General features: G+C 33.1%; 1 protein-coding gene across 1 annotated transcript in view; it reads right to left on the minus strand.

The window, feature by feature from the left end:
• Positions 1 to 22,917, minus strand: part of CLGN (calmegin) — a 42,031-nt gene that overhangs the window by 2,582 nt on the left and 16,532 nt on the right. The window contains exons 3-14 of the mRNA XM_058550110.1: positions 22,033 to 22,106; positions 21,312 to 21,370; positions 17,971 to 18,112; positions 13,999 to 14,080; positions 12,370 to 12,562; positions 9,149 to 9,338; positions 4,949 to 5,062; positions 4,674 to 4,824; positions 3,235 to 3,450; positions 2,014 to 2,139; positions 1,646 to 1,805; positions 290 to 390 (exon numbers count right to left, since the gene is read on the minus strand). Of these exons, the coding sequence (XP_058406093.1) occupies positions 290 to 390; positions 1,646 to 1,805; positions 2,014 to 2,139; positions 3,235 to 3,450; positions 4,674 to 4,824; positions 4,949 to 5,062; positions 9,149 to 9,338; positions 12,370 to 12,562; positions 13,999 to 14,080; positions 17,971 to 18,112; positions 21,312 to 21,370; positions 22,033 to 22,106 (1,608 nt within the window). The remainder of the gene's footprint in view (positions 1 to 289; positions 391 to 1,645; positions 1,806 to 2,013; positions 2,140 to 3,234; positions 3,451 to 4,673; positions 4,825 to 4,948; positions 5,063 to 9,148; positions 9,339 to 12,369; positions 12,563 to 13,998; positions 14,081 to 17,970; positions 18,113 to 21,311; positions 21,371 to 22,032; positions 22,107 to 22,917) is intronic.

Raw genomic sequence — 22,917 nt, forward strand, 5'->3', positions numbered from 1 at the left:
AGGAATACTTTAATGATAAAGTCATGATTTTTTACAGATGCAGCTCTATATTTTGTAAACTACAGGCTTACTTTATACTGTTTCATTAGGCATTAAGATGATATAAATTCTAGTATTTTCTTGCCTTCTTTATGGATATATTTTAAAAACAATATAGCTCTTATGAAAGCCGGGAGAAATATGGCAAAAAATTCTTCACAAGCCAGATTGCTGCTTTTATTGAAATAATTTTTTATTGATAATGATCATATATAGAAACTACTTTATTTTCTGTTAAAGAGTTGCTTACCTCATCCTCTGATCCAGACTTATTTGATTTATTACCTTCTTCTTGTCCTTCTATGATTTCAATTTCTTCTTCACTCTTTTCCTCAGGTTCACCTTCCTCTTCTAGAATACAGATTTTATTAAAGGCAAAGACTCAATGAATTAGAATTTTGCTACTGAAAAGTATACAATACAATACGGGGGATTTATTTAAATTCCAATATTTAAAAGCAATTTCTTCCATTAGAAATTTTTTAAAAATTAATTATACTCATTATTTTACCATATTTTATAAATAGATCATCATATTTGAAGAAAAGGACAGGTTTTAAGAATTCTTAAGCATTGAGTCTATGTAATATGAAAATCAAAGAATACATATGTGTGTGTGTATTTCTTTTTTTGAGAGAGTATGGGGTTTTTTTTTTTTTTTGAGGAAGATTAGCCCTGAGCTAACATCCATTGCCAACCTTGCTCTTTTTGCTGAGGAAGATTGGCCCTGAGCTAACATCTGTGCCCATCTTCCTCTATTTTCTCTGGGACACCGCCACAGCATGGCTTGATAAGTGGTGCACTGGTCTGCACCCGGGATCTGAACCTGTGGATCTCTGGGCCACTGAAGTGGAGCAAGCGAACTTACCACTACACAACTGGGCCAGCCCTGAGAGTATCATTTTTAAGTCAACTGTTTCATCAAACATTAGGTTAAAAATAGTGCTCAAGACAATTTAAGTTGCAAAGGGCTCAATCTGGAACTTGGCTGGGGACACCTGACAAATATCAATAGTTTTATTTCTACCTAGATGTGCGTAAAGAGGTCTCAATGGAGAGCCACCAAAAGCCTCAGTTCTTCAGTTCTAACATCTTCAGGAGTTCAGTATAGGGTAAGAAGGGGACATGTGATTCAGCAAAACTTTCAGAAGATTAAATTATTTATTTGATATGATAAACTCTCTGCTAAACAGCAGCCATCGGAAGACTTGGTGTTGATTCTGTTGCTGCAATCACCTGCCCTGAACCTACCACTCTTCTACAGAGGCCACAGTCTATACCTCCATCTCATCTATATTCTCAGAGGCAAGAAAAGTCCTATACAAAAAGGCATATGGGATTCATAGTTGCTGGGCTCTGAAGCAACTGAACAATACTTAAATCTCTTTCTTCCTAGAAGACCAAAACTATGAACAGGATGGCTGCTCAGGGTACAACCGCCAGGCAGGGAGGATTCCTCCACTTTGCCATGGGCACACATTCTTGGGGATACAGGCAGTATAAATTGGACAATAAGCAAGTGCAACAGCTAGTGTTTACCAGACAATCAGCTGTTTTTATGAGCTTTGCCCAGGGTCCCCATATTAAATCACTATTATCATCTTACCTTTTTCAAGAATTTCATCATCACTTTGTTTTTTTTCCTCTTCCAAGTCCACTGGTTTCTCCAGGGCTGCCTTCTCCTCCTTCACTTCTTGCTCCAGTGCTCCCTTGGTTTGCGGTTTACATATGTCAGTTTTTTTATACTCTGCATGTTCATATTTTTTCTGTAATAGTTTAACATAAGCTATTTTTACTAAAAGCAAAGCATTATTTTTTAAAAGGTTTTTTACAATAACTGACATACACAGTGAACTATCAGTAAAAATTTATAGGAAATTTAGTTTATTACTTTTAAGAACCACTTGCTCCATTCACAGAACTCCTAACACTAAGAGATTGTTTTTTAAGTTGAAGGAAATTCATTTTCTTTACCTTTACTTTTCTTGGCCAACAAAATGAAGTAAGTAATGCTAGTGGAAGTCCCACTGCCACAAGATAAATGAGCCAAAGCCAGGGGCGCTCTCCAGCAGCTGCCATTAACTGTTTAAATATACCAGGCTATGGAAGAAATAAGAATAAAAATTCAATGCAGATTTTACAAACCTCAAAAAAAAACTTATTTTACCTAGGTGTTTTATATTAAGGAGTGATGAACTTATAAGCTAAAAAATATTTTAATTTCCCATCTTATAGTCTGTAAAGTTTAAACTCCTTAATTATCAGCATGCATCACTGTTTGAGACTTCGTAGTAGAAGATATGTTACTACATAGGTGGAAACTGCTAACCTACCAGCAAGAGTTATGACAATTTTCTTTTTTGGTAAATTTTAGGATAGAATTACTCTGTGGATGTATTATCTAGTTCATTTAAAAATATACAACTCTCTGATAACTCATTCTGTACTTTTAAAAGACTTATTAATAAAATCAACCTGAGAATTATTGTGTTTTTCTTTTTTATTAACACATTTCACATACAATCTTCAGTAAGGAAATTGTTTCTTATTAAAATAAAATCTAAAATCATCAAATGTTTTAGTTAAGAGTTTAAAACGAGAATCTCTCTACCTTTAACTTACTCTTTTGACGGGTTTTGCTAATATTCAAAGAAACCAAATGTAAGATACGAATTTTTCTTTATAATAATTGATTTTAAAGATACATTCTCCAAAATGCATTGTGCATTGTGTGGAAATATTTAGCTTTATCTCTTCTAAATAGTGTTAAGATTTGAGAGAAAAGAAACTAGAACACAATTTAATAATATTAAATCTCTACACTTCCCTAAGTGAAAAGTAGTTAAAATGAATAATATTTAGATTACTATTACCACTTAGGCCTTGCATTGACAAGGTGACAAAGATATTAAGAAGTCTTATTTCTATAAACAGCAAATAGGCATTAAATCCCATGGTGCTATCATAATTTAGTGAATGAAATGAAGACTTACATATATATTTAGTTCATTATGTAGTTTATAATGAAATTGTATCATAATATAGTAAAGCTAAATATTCTGTCTACATAAATTTATTTAAGTACATTTCTTTGGCATTTAGTAATTATTGCACATTTATTTACCTTTTTAAGGGCCATTTGTATAATCTATAACAGGACCAAGTCCTATTATTACTATATGGTAAATACTGTACCTCATTAGCATTTGCTACCATTATTTTCACTCCCCAACCATCTGCAGCCCAGTGATCCGCTACTTCCTTTTCCGAACAGATAATAAAATTATCAAAGTAGATATCAGAGGTCATAGACCAAAGCTCTAAACCAAGAGCACGGAAAGAGGTGAGGAGAAATGGATGATCATCTTCAAAATAATCTGGATTAGGAATTTTTCGAGGACTCCAGATTCCCTGGAAGAAAAAATAATTTAAGACATTTTCAAATGATTTTATTATAGATGCTACTCAAGAAGTAGTTGCTGCGGAATGAAATTAGCAATACTAACTGGAGAAAAAGAAAACTTTAACTGATATTAATTCATTAGTAATTCACCAGAAATAAACTTTTCTTTCTTCTTCTTCTGTATATGATATTCCCTATGAATGATACTGACATTAAACTGCAAAACAAGGTAAAGTGAAAATGAAACACACACAGAAACTTGAGTACATTTCACAAGTACGTGATACTAATTTAGACAAGTTTTTTACATTTAATAAACTTATTCAAGGCAAGATGTCACTAAAATTGCCCAAATCAGAGAGGTCACTGTATGGCAGAAATGGAGCCACTCCTTTCAACATACACCATGACAGGCATCAATAATCAATCATGGTTGAACCTCAGAACAATTATTCAACATAAAAGTTCCATTAGATCTTAAATGATTAAACTCAACCAAATCAAATCAATTCGACACTACGATCACTCACTGACTCACTCCACCATCATATATATCTATTCTGTGCCAGGCACTATGCCAGGTGCTAGGGATACTGTGATGATCAGGACAGACCTGGTTCCTGTATTATGGAATTTAAAGTCTAAGGAGGAAGACAGACATTAAAAACAAAGTTACCAAAATAAACATTTTGTGATAAATGCTATGAAGAAAACTACAGTGAGCAATTAGAATATGTAACTGCATATATATAATAAATGCTAGAAAATGTCAATGAATAATTAGATAAAAACTACAGTGTTAAATGGATAACATAGGGACTTCTACCCAAAAAGCTAGGTATATTTAAAAGATATCTGATTCATATTAGAAAAAAACATCCTAATTTTAATAACACCAGAAAGTAAGGAGCACATTAATTAAGCACAGGTATCAATTACTAAAATATACAATGTGAGTCCTGTTGATCATCAATTGATTACTAGGGAAAAATATAGTATGAAGTGACTGATCTTTAGTTCTTAATTTTATTCCCCCAGAAAATTAAATAAAGAATGCTTTACTTTCTAAATATAAATTAGTTGAAGTCTATTTTCTTTGCCTTCTTAAGATAGCTAAGGCACACTATTACAAATCAAATTTCTAAAAGTTAACATTATCAATAACTAGATATATAACAGAAATGTCAAACAATTTTTACTTTACTATGGGACTGGAACAAGTGGTTATTACCTGGTAGTCAGGATTATCTATCATTGGAGGTCTCCATACTCCTTTGTATTTTGGGTTATCTATCATGGGAGGTCTCCACTCACCACACCCAATCCGACATGCTGGATTAGAAATACGCGGTGCCTCCCATTCTCCATCCATGTCTTCATTCCTTAGGATATTAGAACAACGCAAATATAGTAACCTTAAGTCTCTTCTGTCAATCATATGAACTAGTAACAACAAAGCAAGTAAGAAACATATGAAATTGACATTTGAAGGTGAGGAATGCTTACCAGTCATCAGGTTTTTCAGCATTAGGATCTGGAATAAATTTGGGTTCATCATCAAGCCAGCCATCAGGTTTAACAACACTTGAATCTTCTATTTGGGCAGGTTCACTTTCATCCCTGTAAATACAGTATTTTATGTTAATTATTAATTATTTGAAAACCTTTAAAATGCACGTTAGAAAATTCAGAAGGTACCAAAAGGCATTTCCTACCGTTCTGTCTTTGTTCCTACTACTTCCCTATCTCTCATCCACCTGAATCTTCTGCTAACTTGCCACTTTTTTGTATATATTCCGTTGTGCACATGTGTATATATCCTTTTTTTTTATACAAATGATAGCATTTATACAAAGTATGTCAGACCTTGCTTTTGTTCACTTAAAAACTCAGTCATTCATCAACAAACATATAATGAACGCCAACTATGTGTCAAGACTGTTCTAGGAGCTCTATTTTATATACATATAAATCTGCTTCATTCTTCTTAACAGTTGCATAGTTTTCTACTTTCTACTGGATACATCATAATTTATTTAACCTATCTACTCTTAAGGGACATTTAGTGTTTCTAAAAACTTACTATTACAAATAATGCTATAATGAATACCCTGGAATACATCAGAAATTAATAAGAAACTAGCTGTCAGCTATACGAATTGAAAATATTTTTTCCAGTTTCTCATGTATTTTTTGGAATGGGTTGTGGTGGGGTTCTTTTTACTGTACACAAATCATTTATTTTCATGTAGTTGAAATTTATTAATATTTTCTTTTATGATTCTTCAATTTCACATCATATCTGGAAAGATCTTCCCTATTCAAACATTATTTTTTTTAAACTCTCCATATTTAATTCTAGTAATTTTATATTTTCATTTTAAAATATGACACTAAGAAAGTAAATTCTAAAGTATATAAACATTATCATAGTAAGTACTGAATAGAACTACAGTCATGCACCACATAATGACGTTTTGGTCAACAATTGACTGCATATATGACGGTGGTCCCATAAGATTAGTACCATCTAGCCTGAGTATGTGGGAGGCTATACCATCTAGGTTTGTGTAAGTTCATCTATGATGTTCACACAATGAGGAAATCACCTAAAGACATTTCTCAGAACATATCCCTGTCATTAAGCAATGCATGACTGTACTAATATAATTTTCATCTTTATAGAAAAGTAGAAATTTTAAACAAGAGGCTACAATATGATTTTCCAAACAAAATCTGAGTAACCAAATAAACTGAAATAATCAACTCTATATATGTAAAGACTTATACTTGCCTGATATCAATGTTATCTTGAGTCTCTGAAGGCTCAGAGTAACCAGAGCTTAAAATTTAAGGGAGCATTTCTTTTAGCACTTCATAAAACAAACTCTAACACATATCACCAATCAGAGTGAAGCTGTTATATGCAGTTTCTCTCATTTAAGGGCAAACTTATTTCCCAGCCTTACTCTTTATGGGTAAGCAAGACCACGGGCAGGGATGCAGTCCTACCTTTTCTGATAGTATGAATTCATGAAAGTGATGCACTAATAAGTGACTTTTTATTAATTTTTTAAAAAACCATACTGCTCTTCCTACCTTGTACAAGTTACTTCCCTATTATATTATTTGCTGAGGGCAAAGACATTTTCATTACTAATCAGTATCGTTCTCTACCTACAAGAGAGTTAAGAGGTTAACACTTTTGGTTATCCAGGAGCAACACTCTATGTTCTGAATAGGTAGTAACTCCAATGTTTATAAATAAACAAGAACCTGAAGAAATAGGAACACTTTCCAAAATTAAGCACAGAAAGAAAAAGTGGTTTAAAAAATGGACAGATTCACATACAGTGGTCCTCCCTTATCCAATGTTTTGCTTTCCGCAGTTTCAGTTACCCACGGTCAACTGCAGTTGGAAAATATTAAATGGAAAATTTCAGAGATAAACAACTCATAAATTTTAAATTGTGTGCTGTTCTGAGTAGTGTGATGAAATCTCTCACTGTCCCGCTCCATCCCGCCGGGGACGTGAATCATCACTTTGTCCAACACATCCACACTGTATACACTACTGCCCATTAGTCACTTAGTAGCTGTCTCAATTACCAGATCAACTGTCCCAGCATCTCAGTGTTTGTGTTCAAGTAACCCTTATTTTACTTAATAACAGCCCCAAAGTGCAAGAGTAGTGATGCTGGCAATTACGATATGCCAAAGAGAAGTTATCATGTTGTTAAGCTCTTACTGTGCCTAATTTATAAATTAAACTTTATCATAGGTGTGTATATATAGGAAATAAAACATATATATATATATATATATATATATATATATATATATATATATATATATATAGGGTTCAATACTATCCACAGTTTCAGGCATCCACTGGGGGTCTTGGAACCTATCCCCCATGGGTAAGGGGGTCTACTGTAAAGAAGTAAGTGTATGATAACAGCACAAAGGATGGAAGGGGGAAAATATGACTCTTATAAGATTAATTTAAACATGAAGTGGTATAACATTATTTGAGAGTAGAGCAAAATAAGTTAAACATGCATACTGTAAACCCTAGAGCAACCACTAAAACAATAAGCCACAGAGGAAAAGCTACTAAGCCAACAGAGAAGAAAAAATAGAAGACTAAAATAAAATAACTCAACCCAAAAGAAGTTAGGAAAAATTTTTGTATAAAGGACCACAGACTATATGGGACAAACAGAAAACAAGTAGTGAGATGATAGGTTTACATCCAACCATATCAATAATTAAATTAAATAGTTTAAAACACTCCAATTAAAAGGCAAGACCCAAACACAGGTTGCCTACAAGAAAATCACGTTAACAACAGAGGCATACAGGGGCCAGCCTGGAGGCATAATGGTTGGGTTCTCGCACTCTGCTTTGGTGACCCGGGGTTCACGGGTTCGGATCCCAGGTGCGGAAATACACACTGCTTTTCAAGCCATGCTGTGGCAGCGTCCCATGTACAAAACAGAGGAAGACCGGCACAGATATTAGCTCAGGGACAATCTTCCTCACCAAAAAATAAAAATAAAGGCATATATATATAGATTGCAAGTTAACAATGGAAGACAATATTCAATGGAAACATGATTTAAAGGAAAGCAGAAGTGTTGATTTGATATCAGACAAGTAGACTTCAAGACAGAGAGTATTACAAGAGTTTATAAAGAAGGATATTTTATAATAATAAAAAGATCAGTTCCTCAAGAGGTCATGAAATACCATGAATGGATCTAGTAACAGATCTTCAAAATACATGAAGCAAAAACTAACTCAAAGGAGGTACAGACAAATTCACAATCATAGTTGAAGATTTTAATACTCTTCTCTCAGTAAGAGGACAGAAAACCAGTAAGAATATAGAAGTTTTGAACAATACTATCAACCAACTTGATGTAACTGACATTTGTAAATGTTTTCTGATCATACTAGAATTAAATTGGGAGTCAAAATGAAAATTACAGCTGGAAAAGCAATAAATTGACAACAAAGCAACACATTTAAAAACACATGGATCAAAGAAGAAACCACTAGGGAAATTAGAAAATGGTATGAACTGAATATTCTTGTAAAGAATATATATTTGTGGAACATATATTTGAGTTCACCATCTGAATTCAAACTATGGGAACTCAGGAACTGAATACAGTTCTTTTAAGGAAAAATTCATAATCCTGTAGAATAGAAACAATATAAATACCCTGCTAGTGAAAAATTTATGGTTAAGCAAACTGGTATGAGTGAATCCTGTAGAGTTTTATAAGATGCAGAGGATATGGCTATTTTAAGCCAAGTAATCATTAACTGAAAAGACTGCAACTAGATAAAATATGCACAAACACACACGATAAAGATCTAACTAGGAATTAAAATTAAAACGTTGGTGTTTTAGAGTCATGGAATTTTTTTCACCATGTATAGCACTGAAAGCATAAAAATAAAAATATATCAAAAAAGGCAACAAAATTAAAATATTAATGACAATGAAAATTAAGATAAATAAGAGGCAGGGAAGTACAAAATCCATTTTAGAAAAGTATTTCACCCAAAATAGTCAAAATAAGTAGTTTTGACGTTTAAAAGAATAAGTTTCATTGGTTGTAAGCTTCACATACATATTATATCTCATTACTTAATTACAGCAAATAATGCTTGGCTACTAAATTCTTTGCTTACCAATCTTCTGGTTTGACGGCAGATGGATCAGGGATTTTTGCTCTTTCATCCCAATCATCAGGTTTCTTATCATCAGGATCTTCAATTTCTTTGGGAGGATTGATTGGAGGAACCACATCCTCTAGCAGGCTTCCTTTGTTTACAACTATTTGATCAATTAATACTTCAAATGTGTCATCTGGATTCAACACTAAAGATCAATTTAAATACATTACACTTATCATATTGATAAACATTTTAAAGATAATCTTCTAAATAATAAAATGACCCTAAACTTCATGGGTAAAATTTTCTCTCAACCAGAAATGGAGGTATTACCAACGTATGACATCAAAATATGCTGAAATCCCTAGATATAATGTTTCCTAAAATCAAAGAAAAAATTTTGTTTTAAGTAATGATAGTAACTTCATAAAATGCTCCATTATGTCTCAAATAAAAAATACCCAATAGCTACCCGAGAGTTTGGGACTCACACAACCAGTCAGCTTCACTTTTATAGTTACAGAGCACAAGCTAATCTTCTTCAGTATTTTAAAATAATTTTTTTGAAACGATCTCAAACTTAAAAAGCTGCAAACACTCTAAAGAACTTTATTTTTTCCTGAACCACTTGAGAGTAAATTACTGACCTCATACACGTCATCCCTGAATGTTTTAATATATATTTCCTACAAACAAGGACATTCTCCTACATAACCCCAACCTAGGTACCAAAATCAGGAAATTAACATGGACACATTCCTACCATTTCCTAGAAATCTTTTTAAGTCCACTGGCATTTCAAATTCAATGATTCATAAGCTGTAGTGTAAAATATTTCATGGAATGAAAATATTCAAGCTTACACTTATCAGTGTGTTTGTTTGGAGGTAAATTCTAGCTCTCTAAAGGGACGTCCCCAAGCCAACTTTCATAAAGGACTCTCTTATCCACTGTAATGACAAAATGAAAGCTCTCTCCTCCATCTGTAAACGTGGGGGCAGGGGGTGTCACTGGGTAAAACTCATATCTTTGGAAAGAATGATAGATGAAAATAGCTGCAGAACATTTGCTGTCAAGAAGCTAAGGAAGTAGGAGCTGTCAGCAGATGTCAGGATCATCCTGACTTACCTAGTAAGTGAGTTACCACTTTCTGAAGAAATAGTTCTCAAGTAATAACAATCTCCAGAGGTTTCAGTCACAACAATGCCAAATTATTTATATCAAAATCAAATACTGCAATTTATATACAAACTCAAATAATGCAAACAAACACTCAATATTTTCTCCCTTCTCTTTTTTCTCCATTATTTCCTCTTCTATTACAGCTGAGATTATAAAACTATATGACTATACAAAGAAAAATGTCAAGATTGAAGCAGAGCTAAGAGTAAGATCTTAAATGCAAAAAAGTACTATATCCTTCCTAATCCAATAAAAGGAATTTCTCAAAAAAAATCTTGAAAAGAATGTCTTCTGAATAAATTTTGCAACTGAAATTGATTTTTTAAAATTACAGTTAAAACAAAAAAGCACATGACAAATATCCATATTGTGAAACAACATCTTTGTCCAAAATCTTTGGCCAAAAAAAAGTTCCATTTAGAAAACTGTATTAAATATTTTAAATGAATCTACAATAAAAGGCATTGGATTATAAAGTCTTTTAAGGTACTCATAAGTTTCTTAGAACAACTACAGAATAATGTTATAACAATGTAATATAGAAAGTTTTTTAAAAAAGAAGTCATTCAAGAATCCTAGCACAGCAAAGTTTTTTGTTTATAGTGGTAAGAAAAGCAAATGTTTACGAGTCAGACTGAATTTCAATTCCAGTTCTACAAGTTACTATTGTTTCCTAGAGCAAGTTATTTAACCTAAGGCAAAATAGAGAAACTGTTCCGCTCACACGATGGTTCTAAACAAGGTACCTATCCCAGAGCCAGGTACATATCAGGTGACTAATGAAAATTAGTTCTTTTTTTCTAGTCTTTTTCTATCTGCTTACCTAATTTGCCTAGTGGCCATCATAATGTGCCTCTAATTTGAATTTTGTTTTCTTCTTCCATTTTAATATTATAAGAATTTCTTCCCAGTTGCTAAATATTTTCATAGTTATCATTTTGTATTACATAGAAAACCCCTACTGTAACATTTGGACTGCTTCAAATTTGCAGTATATTTTCACACATAGGTCATTTTCTGCCTTCTGGATTATTTTCTTTGGATAAACTCCTGAAAGTGAAATTATGGTTTCAAAGGCCATAAACCTCTTATGGCCTTTGACATAATTTGATATATACTACCAAATTGCTTTTGATCAGGTTTGCACAAAGTCTAATCAAATTCATTTCAGATATTGTTCTAGTTATAATTTCTCATTATTTCTACAGTTTACTTTATATTTCCCAAAACGTCTAGTACTATATTCCAATTTCAGAAAAAGATATTTGACATCAATGCTGACATTAAAAATACAATTGGTCATTGCCTTGGCAGACAAAATGCTTGTTTCTGCAACTGCAGTCTTTGGAAAGAAAACTGTAATACCTTAGTGTTGGATGGAATTGTCCTGTTAGGTTCTGACATGCTGGGACTCTAAGTAACCATGGGCAGACCAAAGCTCTCTAACCATAAGTGCTTGGGAAGAGGGAAACAATCCTTATAATATTCCTCCCCTCAATGTCTATGCAAACTCTACTTACCTAAGTAAAGCTAAGTACGCTAACACATGGTTGCCCAACGCTTTCTCTTTCAAAGTTTGGACGTGCACCACTACCACCACAAGGTAGGACCTAATAATAACCACAACTGCCTATAGAGTAAAGTCTAAGCTTTTCGCTTGGCATTAAGGACTTCTTCCTCTTTAACCTTATTTTCCAGTTTTCTGTTCTTACAGCACCACTAATGTCATAGTGCCTAAAATATCCTTTTCCCCTCCTATCTTCCACATTCTATCTACACTTCAAGACTAGTTCAAATATAATCTTCACTAGGTTTTCTCCAAGTCTCCAAACTGGAAGTAATATTGCTCTTGAACTCTTAACCGTCCCTTGTCCACACCTCTCATATGGCACTTTACTTTCTGTTTGTACTATAATTATGTATGTCTTATTTTCCTAAAAAGATAAGCTCCTTATGAGTAGGATCCATGTTTGCTTCTCCCAAAGCACTTGCCATGAAAATATCAGTAGTTCAGCAAATATTTTTGAATTAATGAATGAATTAAAAATATATACCAAGGGTATAAAGATGAGTCTTCCTGTCTGTAAAGAACTTTTTAAGGTCTACATCAGGAGGTTTGGCATGTTTTTCTTCAAAAACTCCAGTGTTTGGATGTTTATGTCTGAAGATAAAATGAAGTTTATAATCTTCTCCACATTTATCTGGTCCAAACATAATGGTATAGGATGTTTTATCATAAAAGTTTTCCTTCAAAGAGAGACGAGTGTTGGGATTAGTCCAGAATTAGAGTATTTAATGAATTTCTCTATTCTATCCAATTGGGTAGAGTTTACAAAAATGTATTAAATGCTAATTCACCAAAGAATTACTTGACACAAGTGACAATAAAGGATGTGGAAAAATGACACCATTTATTTCAGAATATTTTTTTAAAAAAGCACACACTACTTGCTTCCTGAAGATGTAGGAGAGAAGCTGGAACTACCCTAGCAACATCATAATAAGCTTTAATTACTTTATGTAAATCTGTACTATTAATATTTTATTAAGAAAATTAAGCATAGAGAAAAGCATACTTATGACATTTAAGACTACAATGATTATCCATTACTATATTTCAGGAAGACACCAGAAAATGACCCTCCTAAGCACAGAGTGAAAAGAGCTTCAGACACAAACACAGACACAGAGACATGCTCCCTGCTTTACCACTAGTGACTTCTCTTTATTTGGCATGGTCTACTGGTTAAGAGCATGGGACTGGAGTCAGATACTGAGATTCAAATCCTACCACTGACACAAACTAGCTGTATGCGGCCCTGAGCAAATTTCTTAACCTCTGTTTCATCATCTCTGAAGTATGGAGATAATAATAGTACCTACCTTATAAGGTTTCTTTGAGGATTAGCTGAGTTAATCAGTTAAAGTGCTTGAAAAGTACTTGGGCATTTGATTTTATTATTGTCATTATACCTTCAGGTGAATCGTCAACTTAGAATACCCAAAACAAGAGCTTCAACATATACCACAAATGGCTCCCTTTTAACTGATCCTACTAATAGTACATGAATCCTTTAATCCATGTTTCATAGCCTATGCATAGCCTCGCGTTCTGACAAATATCTCGATGTCTCATTTATCTTATTTCTGTTGTATGCAGAAATGCTGACACAGCCTCCTGTAGGAGAACACTATAAGAAATATCTCCAAATGGTCCTAATACAACCTACTTCATTATGAAAACATTTTTAACTCAGTTATTCTTGGGGGGCTGCCAACTCCTGAACTGGCCTGCCTTATTTACTTGGTTCTTTGGTCATTTCATTTTACTGCTTTGCTATATTATCTTGCTTCTCTGAACAAACTTTTGATTCTTATTGTGCAAAGAAAATAACTCTAAGCTGATCTTGTGATTGCATTTATAAGCACCATGTTATTTTTCATTTATAGACATGGTAAACTTTTTATGTTGCTAAAGATTACACAAGCTGATGCCATCAAGTAACACAGCTGTATATGAAACTTGAAGGCACACTGTAAAAGCTATATAAACTCATGTTGAATAAAGATTGTCAAAGTTCCTTTTGATTTCAGTTGAAAATGAAAATTTCAGTTTTATCAATTACTCCTTAAAAATACTTATTAACTTTAATAAGGTTTTCTTAAACATTAAAATATCATACCAGATTCAAACCATCAGTGTCTGCTAGGAGTTTAATGTATGCACCTCCACAATCAATACCATCTTGAAAATTTACTTCATATCTAAATGAAGGGAAAAAGAATCATACTGCTGATAAATAAAAATTACTAATTGCTCTTCAAACTCTAATGTCTTACTCTCAACTCATTTAAACATAAATGATTTACATTACTAGAAAGCTCATATAAAGCATATTCACAACCTATAGGGAATAAGCAGAAATGCTTTATCTATGCATATCCTTAAAATATTAAAAATAGAATGATTATAATCAAGTATAGAAAAGCCAACCAATTTGTTGAAATAATTTTTTCCATCAAATCTGTTGAATTAAGAATAAGATACTTTGACTAAAACTGTAATAGAAAACTTCAGATTAAAATGAGGTATGCACTATACATATTCTTTATAAACTAAAACACAAAGACCATGAGGACCACAGCTACAGCAACAGATTTCTAGAAATTGCTAATGATCTTAGATATCCAGTTCACTACTAATTTGTCTTTTAGTTCAATTACACCTAAGCCACGTTAAATAAGATGTACATTTAATTAAATACCTCCAGTAAAGAGATTTCATAATCTCAATCAATAACCTAGATTATTTCAGACCAGGAGATATGGGAAATGCAGTATAACAGCTAAAAGAGTGAAGCAACATGAGAGTCTTTTCATGGGTTTACAACACTGTGTAATTCTCAGCAAAAGTGTTTTTTTTTTTTAAGGAAATAGTCTTATTTAGGCAATAAGACATAGGCTTACTAACAGTATAGAAGAGATTTTTGGTAAATTGATGAATTACACATGACAAAAATCAATGAGGAAATGGCTATCAAAGTGAAAAACAGTGAAAACCAAAAAGGTTTAGATTTGGTTTAATGAATTAAAAGAAAAAGAGATGAAAACTAGAGAAGCAACAGGAACTATATAATTTTAATAAAGAACTGTAGTTTAAAATGTTTCTGAAGAAATGTTTCTGAAGAAATTTTAGTGACAAGCAAAAAAAAAATAGCATACAAAACTTTGACAGTTTGAACCCAATTAGCATATATATTTTATATTGAAAAAAACAGAGGAAATACAGTAAAATTTTAAGTGATTATCTCTGAGTTGCCAGATTATGGTGATTTTTTTCCCCCTACTTTCTATTCTGCTTTATTTCTCAAGATATTTGCAGTGGTGGTTACAAGCAGGTACTTTGGAGTCAGAAAGACCTGAGATTTATTCTTGATTCTGCCACTTACTCTAGTGACACCTAGGTGAAGGCAGGTTATTTAAGCTCTAAGTCTCTACTTGTTCATCTGTAATATAGGGACCTTGTCCATAGGTACACCTCAATGGATTGTTATGATGATTAAAGGATATCATGCACAGCGATGGGCAAATAAATGCTCAAAAATGTTAGCTTCTGTTATGATCAGAAGAAAGGTTTTCTTTTGTTCTTTTTAATTTCTTTTGTGTGTGTGTGAGGAAGACTAGCCCTGAGCTGACATTCAATGCCAATCCTCTTTTTGCTAAGGAAGACTGGCCCTGAGCTAACATCCGTGCCCATCTTCCTCTACTTTATATGGGACGCCGCCACAGCATGGCTTGACAAGCGGTGCGTTGGTGAGCGCCCGGGATCCGAACCTGCGAATCCTGGGCTACCACAGCAAAGCACACGCACTTAACCTCTGCGCTACCAGGCCGGCCCCTCTTTTAATTTCTTAAATAAAAGGAATTTGTTTGTTTTCCTCAAAGCCTTATCAATATTTTTATTTTAAGCAGTAGCTGATGAAGAAATGTTTTTTCATGGAACATGTCTTTGAAGACTATAAAGTAAAAGAAATGGTACACAATGTGAATCAAAGGTAAATATTCACTATTTTAGGTAAAATAAAAAGAGATACAGCTTTTTTATAGGTGATCTAAGGACAAAGGGTTCTGTGAAAATATAAGAACCTGAAAGAACAATTTTGTAAATTGTCTCCATAAGTGTAAACAAAGCCTTGTTGTCCTATTATGCCTAGACTCGATTACTATGTCTACTTCTTACATTGCAAACTTTCAGAGTTTTCAAATTACTAATTTGGGACTAGTATAAATAACTCACAATGGATTAAAGGGTTAGTGAAATGTACATCATACAGCTTGACAGCTCCTCATCTTAAGTCACAGGAAAAATGAAGACATATGCAGAGTATATGTTAACGCTATTTTCTTTGGAGTATCATTTCCCAAACTCTTCTATGAAAGAGTAATTATTGTTAGGGGGAAAAACTTTTGTGGCCAATATGTTTGGGAAACACAGTATTAAAGTTAAAAATAGGTTTTTATATGTAGAATGTCTCAAAGTCTTTAATGCGCAAATATGCTTCCTTATCTCCAAGGTTAGAATGTCCTTAGTTGCTAAAAATTACATGACCACATAATGCACGTTAACATGTACGATTTGGTAAAAGCAGCTTTAGAGTAAAGTTATGTCATAAATCCATAGTATTTATAGTAGTTAATATAAAATTTCTTAATTTTATCACATTTCATTTTATCAATATAAGGGAAGACAAACATTCACTCTCCTTTGAACTGTTTTCAAGCATATCAAAGACTGCTCTTCAATTCTTCTTGGTCCTCCTCCTTTGTCAGGATAATAATTTCACAATTGCTTTAATAATTTTTTAGACTTATTATCCAATCTTTGCTTCTAATCTTGCAGGCTATCTTTTGCTTACTTGTCTAGCAGTGATTTATACTTTCTGAAAATACTAAATTTAATTTATTTTGCTCTGGAGAAGTTTAACTTTATATTATTTTCCTTTACTCATTCATTTAAGCCACAAAAGGTCAAAATAGAACATAATACTATATTCCACCTAAGTTTCAGCAGAATAAGATTACTTTCAAGAAAAAGGAAAAACCAAACTCTGAATAATGATAAATATCAAGCTCAAATATTAGTCACAATGAGTACTTATGACAATATTTTTAACTTGTTTAAGTAATGGTCATATGCTCTTTGACATTATGTATCATTTTAAATTTATTGAAATGACAATGCAACTAAGCCAAAACATCACAACTGAAAAATTAAGCCAATTACACCAAATGCTATATTTTTTTTAATTTCTAAAATACAAAATAGCGTTTTAGTTATACCACATAGGAACATGTTTAACTTGTTAATAAAAACTCGAAGGGGTTCTGGAGTGATATAATTTACAGTTAATGATATTTCCTTATGCTGTATTAACTTTGGACAGCCAAATCTTCTGATATAAGGTAGAAAGTAACATTTATACATTTCCTCTTCTTTGTTTTTAATTTGAATTCTACTGGTTTTGTAATTGTATTTGTATAGATCTGTTTTTTGGTTTTATACCAGTATAGGTGAAGTAAGCTTGAGGAATTCATACCTAATATTATGATAGTACACATGCAAGCAACATCATAATAAAACTAGTTTATGTCACATTGTGGGGGAGGGGAAGATTGTCTATAACGACACGTGCCCTTTAAGAGGGGTCCATGCTTGAAAGACACTGATCTATTCATGTATTTCCTTTTTAAAATAAATTTGCTGCCTTTGAATCTCATCACTGGTTTAATAGCACTATTTACAGTTCCATTCTGAATATACTGAGGTAAGTATCTTAATAGCAAGTAATTTTAAGAAAATAGTTAAAATAAAAATGGAAACATAGTGATTTTCATAAGCATTATATAGTTTACAGTGGCGGAATTTTATATATTACAGTGCATATTATGTAATTTTTAAACTAATCTACTTTTCACTCAAAACTTCAAGGTGTTTATGTGTATACATGCACTGTATATTTAAGTAAGTGAAACTGAAAAGGAAAATCTGGATTTTTATGCCCATTTTATACCCATTATAGCTTTATTCAGAAGCCAAATTATAAAAAGCTAATATAAATTTCATGAAAAGTATTCAAAAGCACAATAAAACTTACTGAACTATCAAAGGTTTATCAGCAAAAATGAAGGGTTTTGCTAATATGGCAGATATTGCATGGTGCTTGGCTCTGGATTTCAATACCAGTCCTCTGTCACCAGGTACTCGGTTTTCTTTTAATTCTTCTATTTCCCATCTTCCTAAAATATAAAGCAAAGCAAAAAAAACCAAAAACACTGACTTAAAAATTATTTATCAGCAGTGGTGACCAATAAGATTTTTCCATGAAGGCTGATTTGGGGAAAATAAAACAGAACCTAAATCAGAAAATAACATCTCCAGCTGTATGATGTACCTGCTTTTTTTTTCTCTTATTAGAGAAGGGTTTCATTTTCTCAGCTAAAATTGTGGAAACAAATAACAAACACTACAGTATCTGATTAAAGCACTTCTAAAACTGGCTCAGTTTGGATTTCTCTGAAAGACTATCAATGAATGAAGTTACAAAATGTGGTTTCTCATTGGGTCTATCAACATTGTATTTTTAAAGTGAGAGATTTTAAAATTACATATGAGACAAAGTGCATCTTTAACACAAAATGAGCAGTTTGCCTCAGTCTATTTCTTTGAAATCATGGTATTCATCAGCTACTTTTCTTACTTTGCAGAAGTTATTGTAGGGATTTAAATTTTATTTTGAAGATTGTACGCTCAATGAACCTTCCCAGGCTAAGCCAATCAGCTCTCAGAACTTAGTGGAGAAGCACTAAGCTGTAGCACAGCACAGCTGAGTTAGGCCCTCTCTGGACCATAATTTCCCATGCTGAAGACCAGAAAGCTCCTGAAATTCGGTCATGGGCAGCACACAACGCAAAGCTAGGGGCACTACCTGTCATCCAAAAGTTGTGTGTTGGACTTTTCTCCTTTACGCTTTAAAGAATAGAAAATAACCAACTTATATTAATTTGTATAAAATGTTCTAGTTTTAAAAATTATAGGTATTTCCTATTCCAAGAAAACCCAATTTAGCAAAAATTGCATATTTTCCAGTATTGTGTCAAATTAAAATATTTATTAAGGGGTACTTTTGAATCACTAACACTCTTTATATTACTTTTTTTCTTTCTAAAAAACAACAGTGTAAGAACCTGAACACTGGAGTATTTTTTGGTCTATCACTGTGCACACTTTACTGGGCTTTTAAAAATGCATATTTTAAAGTTTCCAGATTTCTTTTCCCTTTTTCCCCCCTAATTTGGTTATACTATACTTTTCTAAAAAAGATGAATTTATTTGGTTTTTCTCCTCTCACACTGATGATAAATTGTATTATCACTACTAACCTGTGCTTTGACCAAATCAAAAGGTCTTCTTTTAAGAAGTAACAACTTTACCTTTAGGGTTTATTGATAGTAAAGGATTTTTAAAACTATGTGGCCTTTTTTGCAATTATGTACATATGCTTATCAGCTATAAAAAGGTATCATCTAGCACTTTAATTTTAGAAAACTTGTGACCAGGTAGTTATGACAAGAAATTTTCCCCAACTTCAAATAAACAATGACTTTCTATTAATCGATCATTTACCCAAATTCTAGACAATACCAGGTAGTATAAATTCTGATATAAATACATTTCAAAAAGAATTCACACAGTTTTAGAAGATATCTTGAAAGTTGGTCACTTAAAGAATTGGTATTTATAACATCTATACTTTTATTAATAACTTAATCTGAAAAAGCTAAAAGTCTCCTCCAAATGCAAATCCTGTACCCCAGCACATAATGCTTCATACAGATCTGCCCCTGAAAAGCTAGGAATTAGTTTTACTCAAGGGACACTTGATGGAAGCTGTGAGTAACTACTGTGAAGACGAAATATTCCTGCAAAGAAATCTGATACGGGTCTCAACTAACCACTATGTAAATAGCACTGCTAATACTGACATACAAAATACCATTTTCAAGACCTGGAACTTTAAGAGAATCCGTGTTTTTCAAAGTTGCTGTCAAGAAATTGGAAAAAGTCAGCCAAAAAGTCATACCAAATCTAATATGCTAGAAAATTATTTTCGTGGATATTTATGTTTAATAAGACTACAAACCAAGCTTGGGTGCTAAGAATTTTGGTTTTTGCTTGCTTGTTTGATTTTTAATATTAAACTGGGGAAAAAAAATCATTTAAACACTAAAAACCATTTTTGTCCAGCAAGACATAGAGACTTAAACTCACTTGTAAGACAGACTATATCTTAACTTTAGGGAAACTCCATCAATGGATTCTTCTAAAATACAAATGTAAAGCAAGTATTTACCCAAAAATAGTTGCAAAAAACTATAAAGTAACCTAAACATAGATGTTTTAGGCCAAGCATTCTGTTGGATAGTGTGTATTTCTGTGGGTATATTTTAGGTAGTATTTTATCTCCGCAGACTTGCTGTTTCTTTGGGGGAAATTGTTCTGTTCTCTAAATGGATTTAGACTGAACGCAGGATTGCTTGTTCTGCACATATGGTAGAGTTCTTTATGGAGTATAGAAGCATATATAAGCACAGAGGATTGGCTAGGATGGAGAACACTGCAAAGGAAGGCATGCAGGCATGATCTTTATCTCACACTGAGACAGAAACTATGAAAAGGAAGTAGACAGCTGACATCCTGCACATGCTGTTATTTGTTTTGTTGTTGTTCTCATGAAACTGCCTGTTGGGGTCTGAGTGTGAGGTAACATCCTTAGGGGCATGAGGTCCTCTGAGAGAGAGGAAATTCCCACTATCAGTCACCTTGACTGAGGCTGCTCTTGCTTTAGGATATAAAAATTGAGGAGGCTGGTTTTAGACTAGAAGGAGGAAGAAATTCTTTTGTCATACTCCAGGGGAGTCCTGTTAGGGAAGAAAAGATGACCCTTGCACACAGGACATTTCTTTCTATAGCTAGGCCTGAAGATAATCCTATCAGAGACCCAATGATAATGGACAAAAGCCCGGAGATGGGGGCTCCAGGAGCAGCCACACTGCTTGTAGCTCTCGTGAATTATCCTGTTTTGTACTCACTAGGAGAATCTTGCCATAAGTTATGACTTGATCTAGGTGTGCCCATGCTTAAGATGAAACAATGGAGAAGAGCAGTAGCCTGGGAAACACTGCTTCAGGAAATGCAAAAGACTAACTGCAGTGGAGTGGAAATTCAATTGTCCAGAGTTAGCTGGATGGTGGCTTAAGTATGGATTACCCTGGGACTCCAGAAATATTGGAAAGGAGACAAAAGCCTGAACATTCTATTGTGAAGCAGGATGGGGCCTCAGGCCCCATATATGTATATTTAATAGAAATACAATCTCAAAAGCTAGTGAACTCTGGGTCATACTGGTTAAATTGAATATTTAAATAAATTTTTTACCATCATATATAGAAATCTCCGCATCTGTATCATCTTTCTTTGCTTTTGATAAGACCCACCTATAAATAAAGGTAAAGCAAACGTATATCATTAAAAATAAAACTTGCAATTTATAGATACGACGCATATTAGAAACACAACAAAAGATAACCCAACAGTCACTTTTCATTCAAAAATAAATGAATACTTAGAGCCTAAATAAGGATGCCTATACATAATCCTGCAAGGCTAGAGTTAAATCAAATTTGGAATCTGCAATTTACCAGCTGTACGATCACAGGTAAGATACACTAAGCCTCAGTTTCCTCACTGGGAAAATGGAGATAAAGATAGTACCTACCTACCGATTTAGGACAATGTCTGGCATATAATAACCAATGGATAATAACTTTTATTGTTTTCACCATTATTTAGGATGAGAGAGTAATCTGAATTTGTCACCTGAAATTAGATTATTAATATCTTTCCTAAGGAATGAAGAAATGTTATAAGTTTTTGCTTTACATTCATAATTCATTTGTATATTTTCTTTGTATAAATGAATAACTATTCAAATTAAGTATTTCTATCAGTAACAAAAATGTGTTAAGGTACTGGTTTACACTGTCAAAGTACTTCAACGTTTTTTATAGTTCTGCAGTAGAGGCAAATTTCATAGGCCAATAACCAACAACTTCAAAACAGCTAATCAAGGAAAAAATTCTCTTGAATTAATACTCACCCAGCCAGTCTTCCACTATCAAAAGTTTCTGTAAAATATACTTCTCCTATAGGTTGAGGTGTCTTATATTTAATCTAGAAAATAGATGTTTAAAAATCTAAAGTTATTCATCTTCACGAATATTTTAATTAAATAATCTCACTAGTTAAGAACCTAGTATGCAATGCGCTTATAGATAATACAGACAGAAGGTAACATGGTCTCTGACCTCAAAACTCTGTATCCTAGTGGTGATAAGGTACAAGAGAATATAAGAGATATGATGATGGAAAAAAATACCATATGTGTAAACAGAGAAAACACTGACTCCTTCTAACATGGGAGGAATGGGGGAAGAAGTGATTAGAGAAGGCCTAAGACACATGACACATGGCTTTGAAAGGCTTCTAACAGGTGACAATATCTGGGAATAAAAATCATTAGAAGTAAAAGAAACAGCCTGATCAAAAGCATGTAAGATGAAAAATTTAGTAAGCATATAGGCTAGTTTAAAATTACCTCTTCAATTTCACTGTTACATGGCTGGAGGATGATAATACCATTTTGAGAGATTAGGAACCCAAAGAAGAAAAGGATTCAATAGAGAAAGCATGGCAAAGCAATTATCTGCAAAGCATTGTTTCAAGTGCCATGTAAGTGTTAGCTGCTATGATGATGATGATGGTGGTGGTGGTGATGTGGCGGCTCTTTAATCCTCATGATACTTCTATGCAGGAAGTACTATTATTGTACCCATTTTACATATGATGAAACTGTGGGAGAGGGGCAAAGTAACTTGTAGAATATAATTGTAGGACTTAAAGACATGAGCCCAGGCTGTCTGGCTCCAAAGCTTATACACTTAACCACTACACTATCGAGAACGTACCAACAAAATAAAAGATT

Source organism: Diceros bicornis, chromosome 11 (assembly GCF_020826845.1).
Source record: "Diceros bicornis minor isolate mBicDic1 chromosome 11, mDicBic1.mat.cur, whole genome shotgun sequence".
In the NCBI taxonomy this organism is placed as follows: domain Eukaryota; kingdom Metazoa; phylum Chordata; class Mammalia; order Perissodactyla; family Rhinocerotidae; genus Diceros; species Diceros bicornis.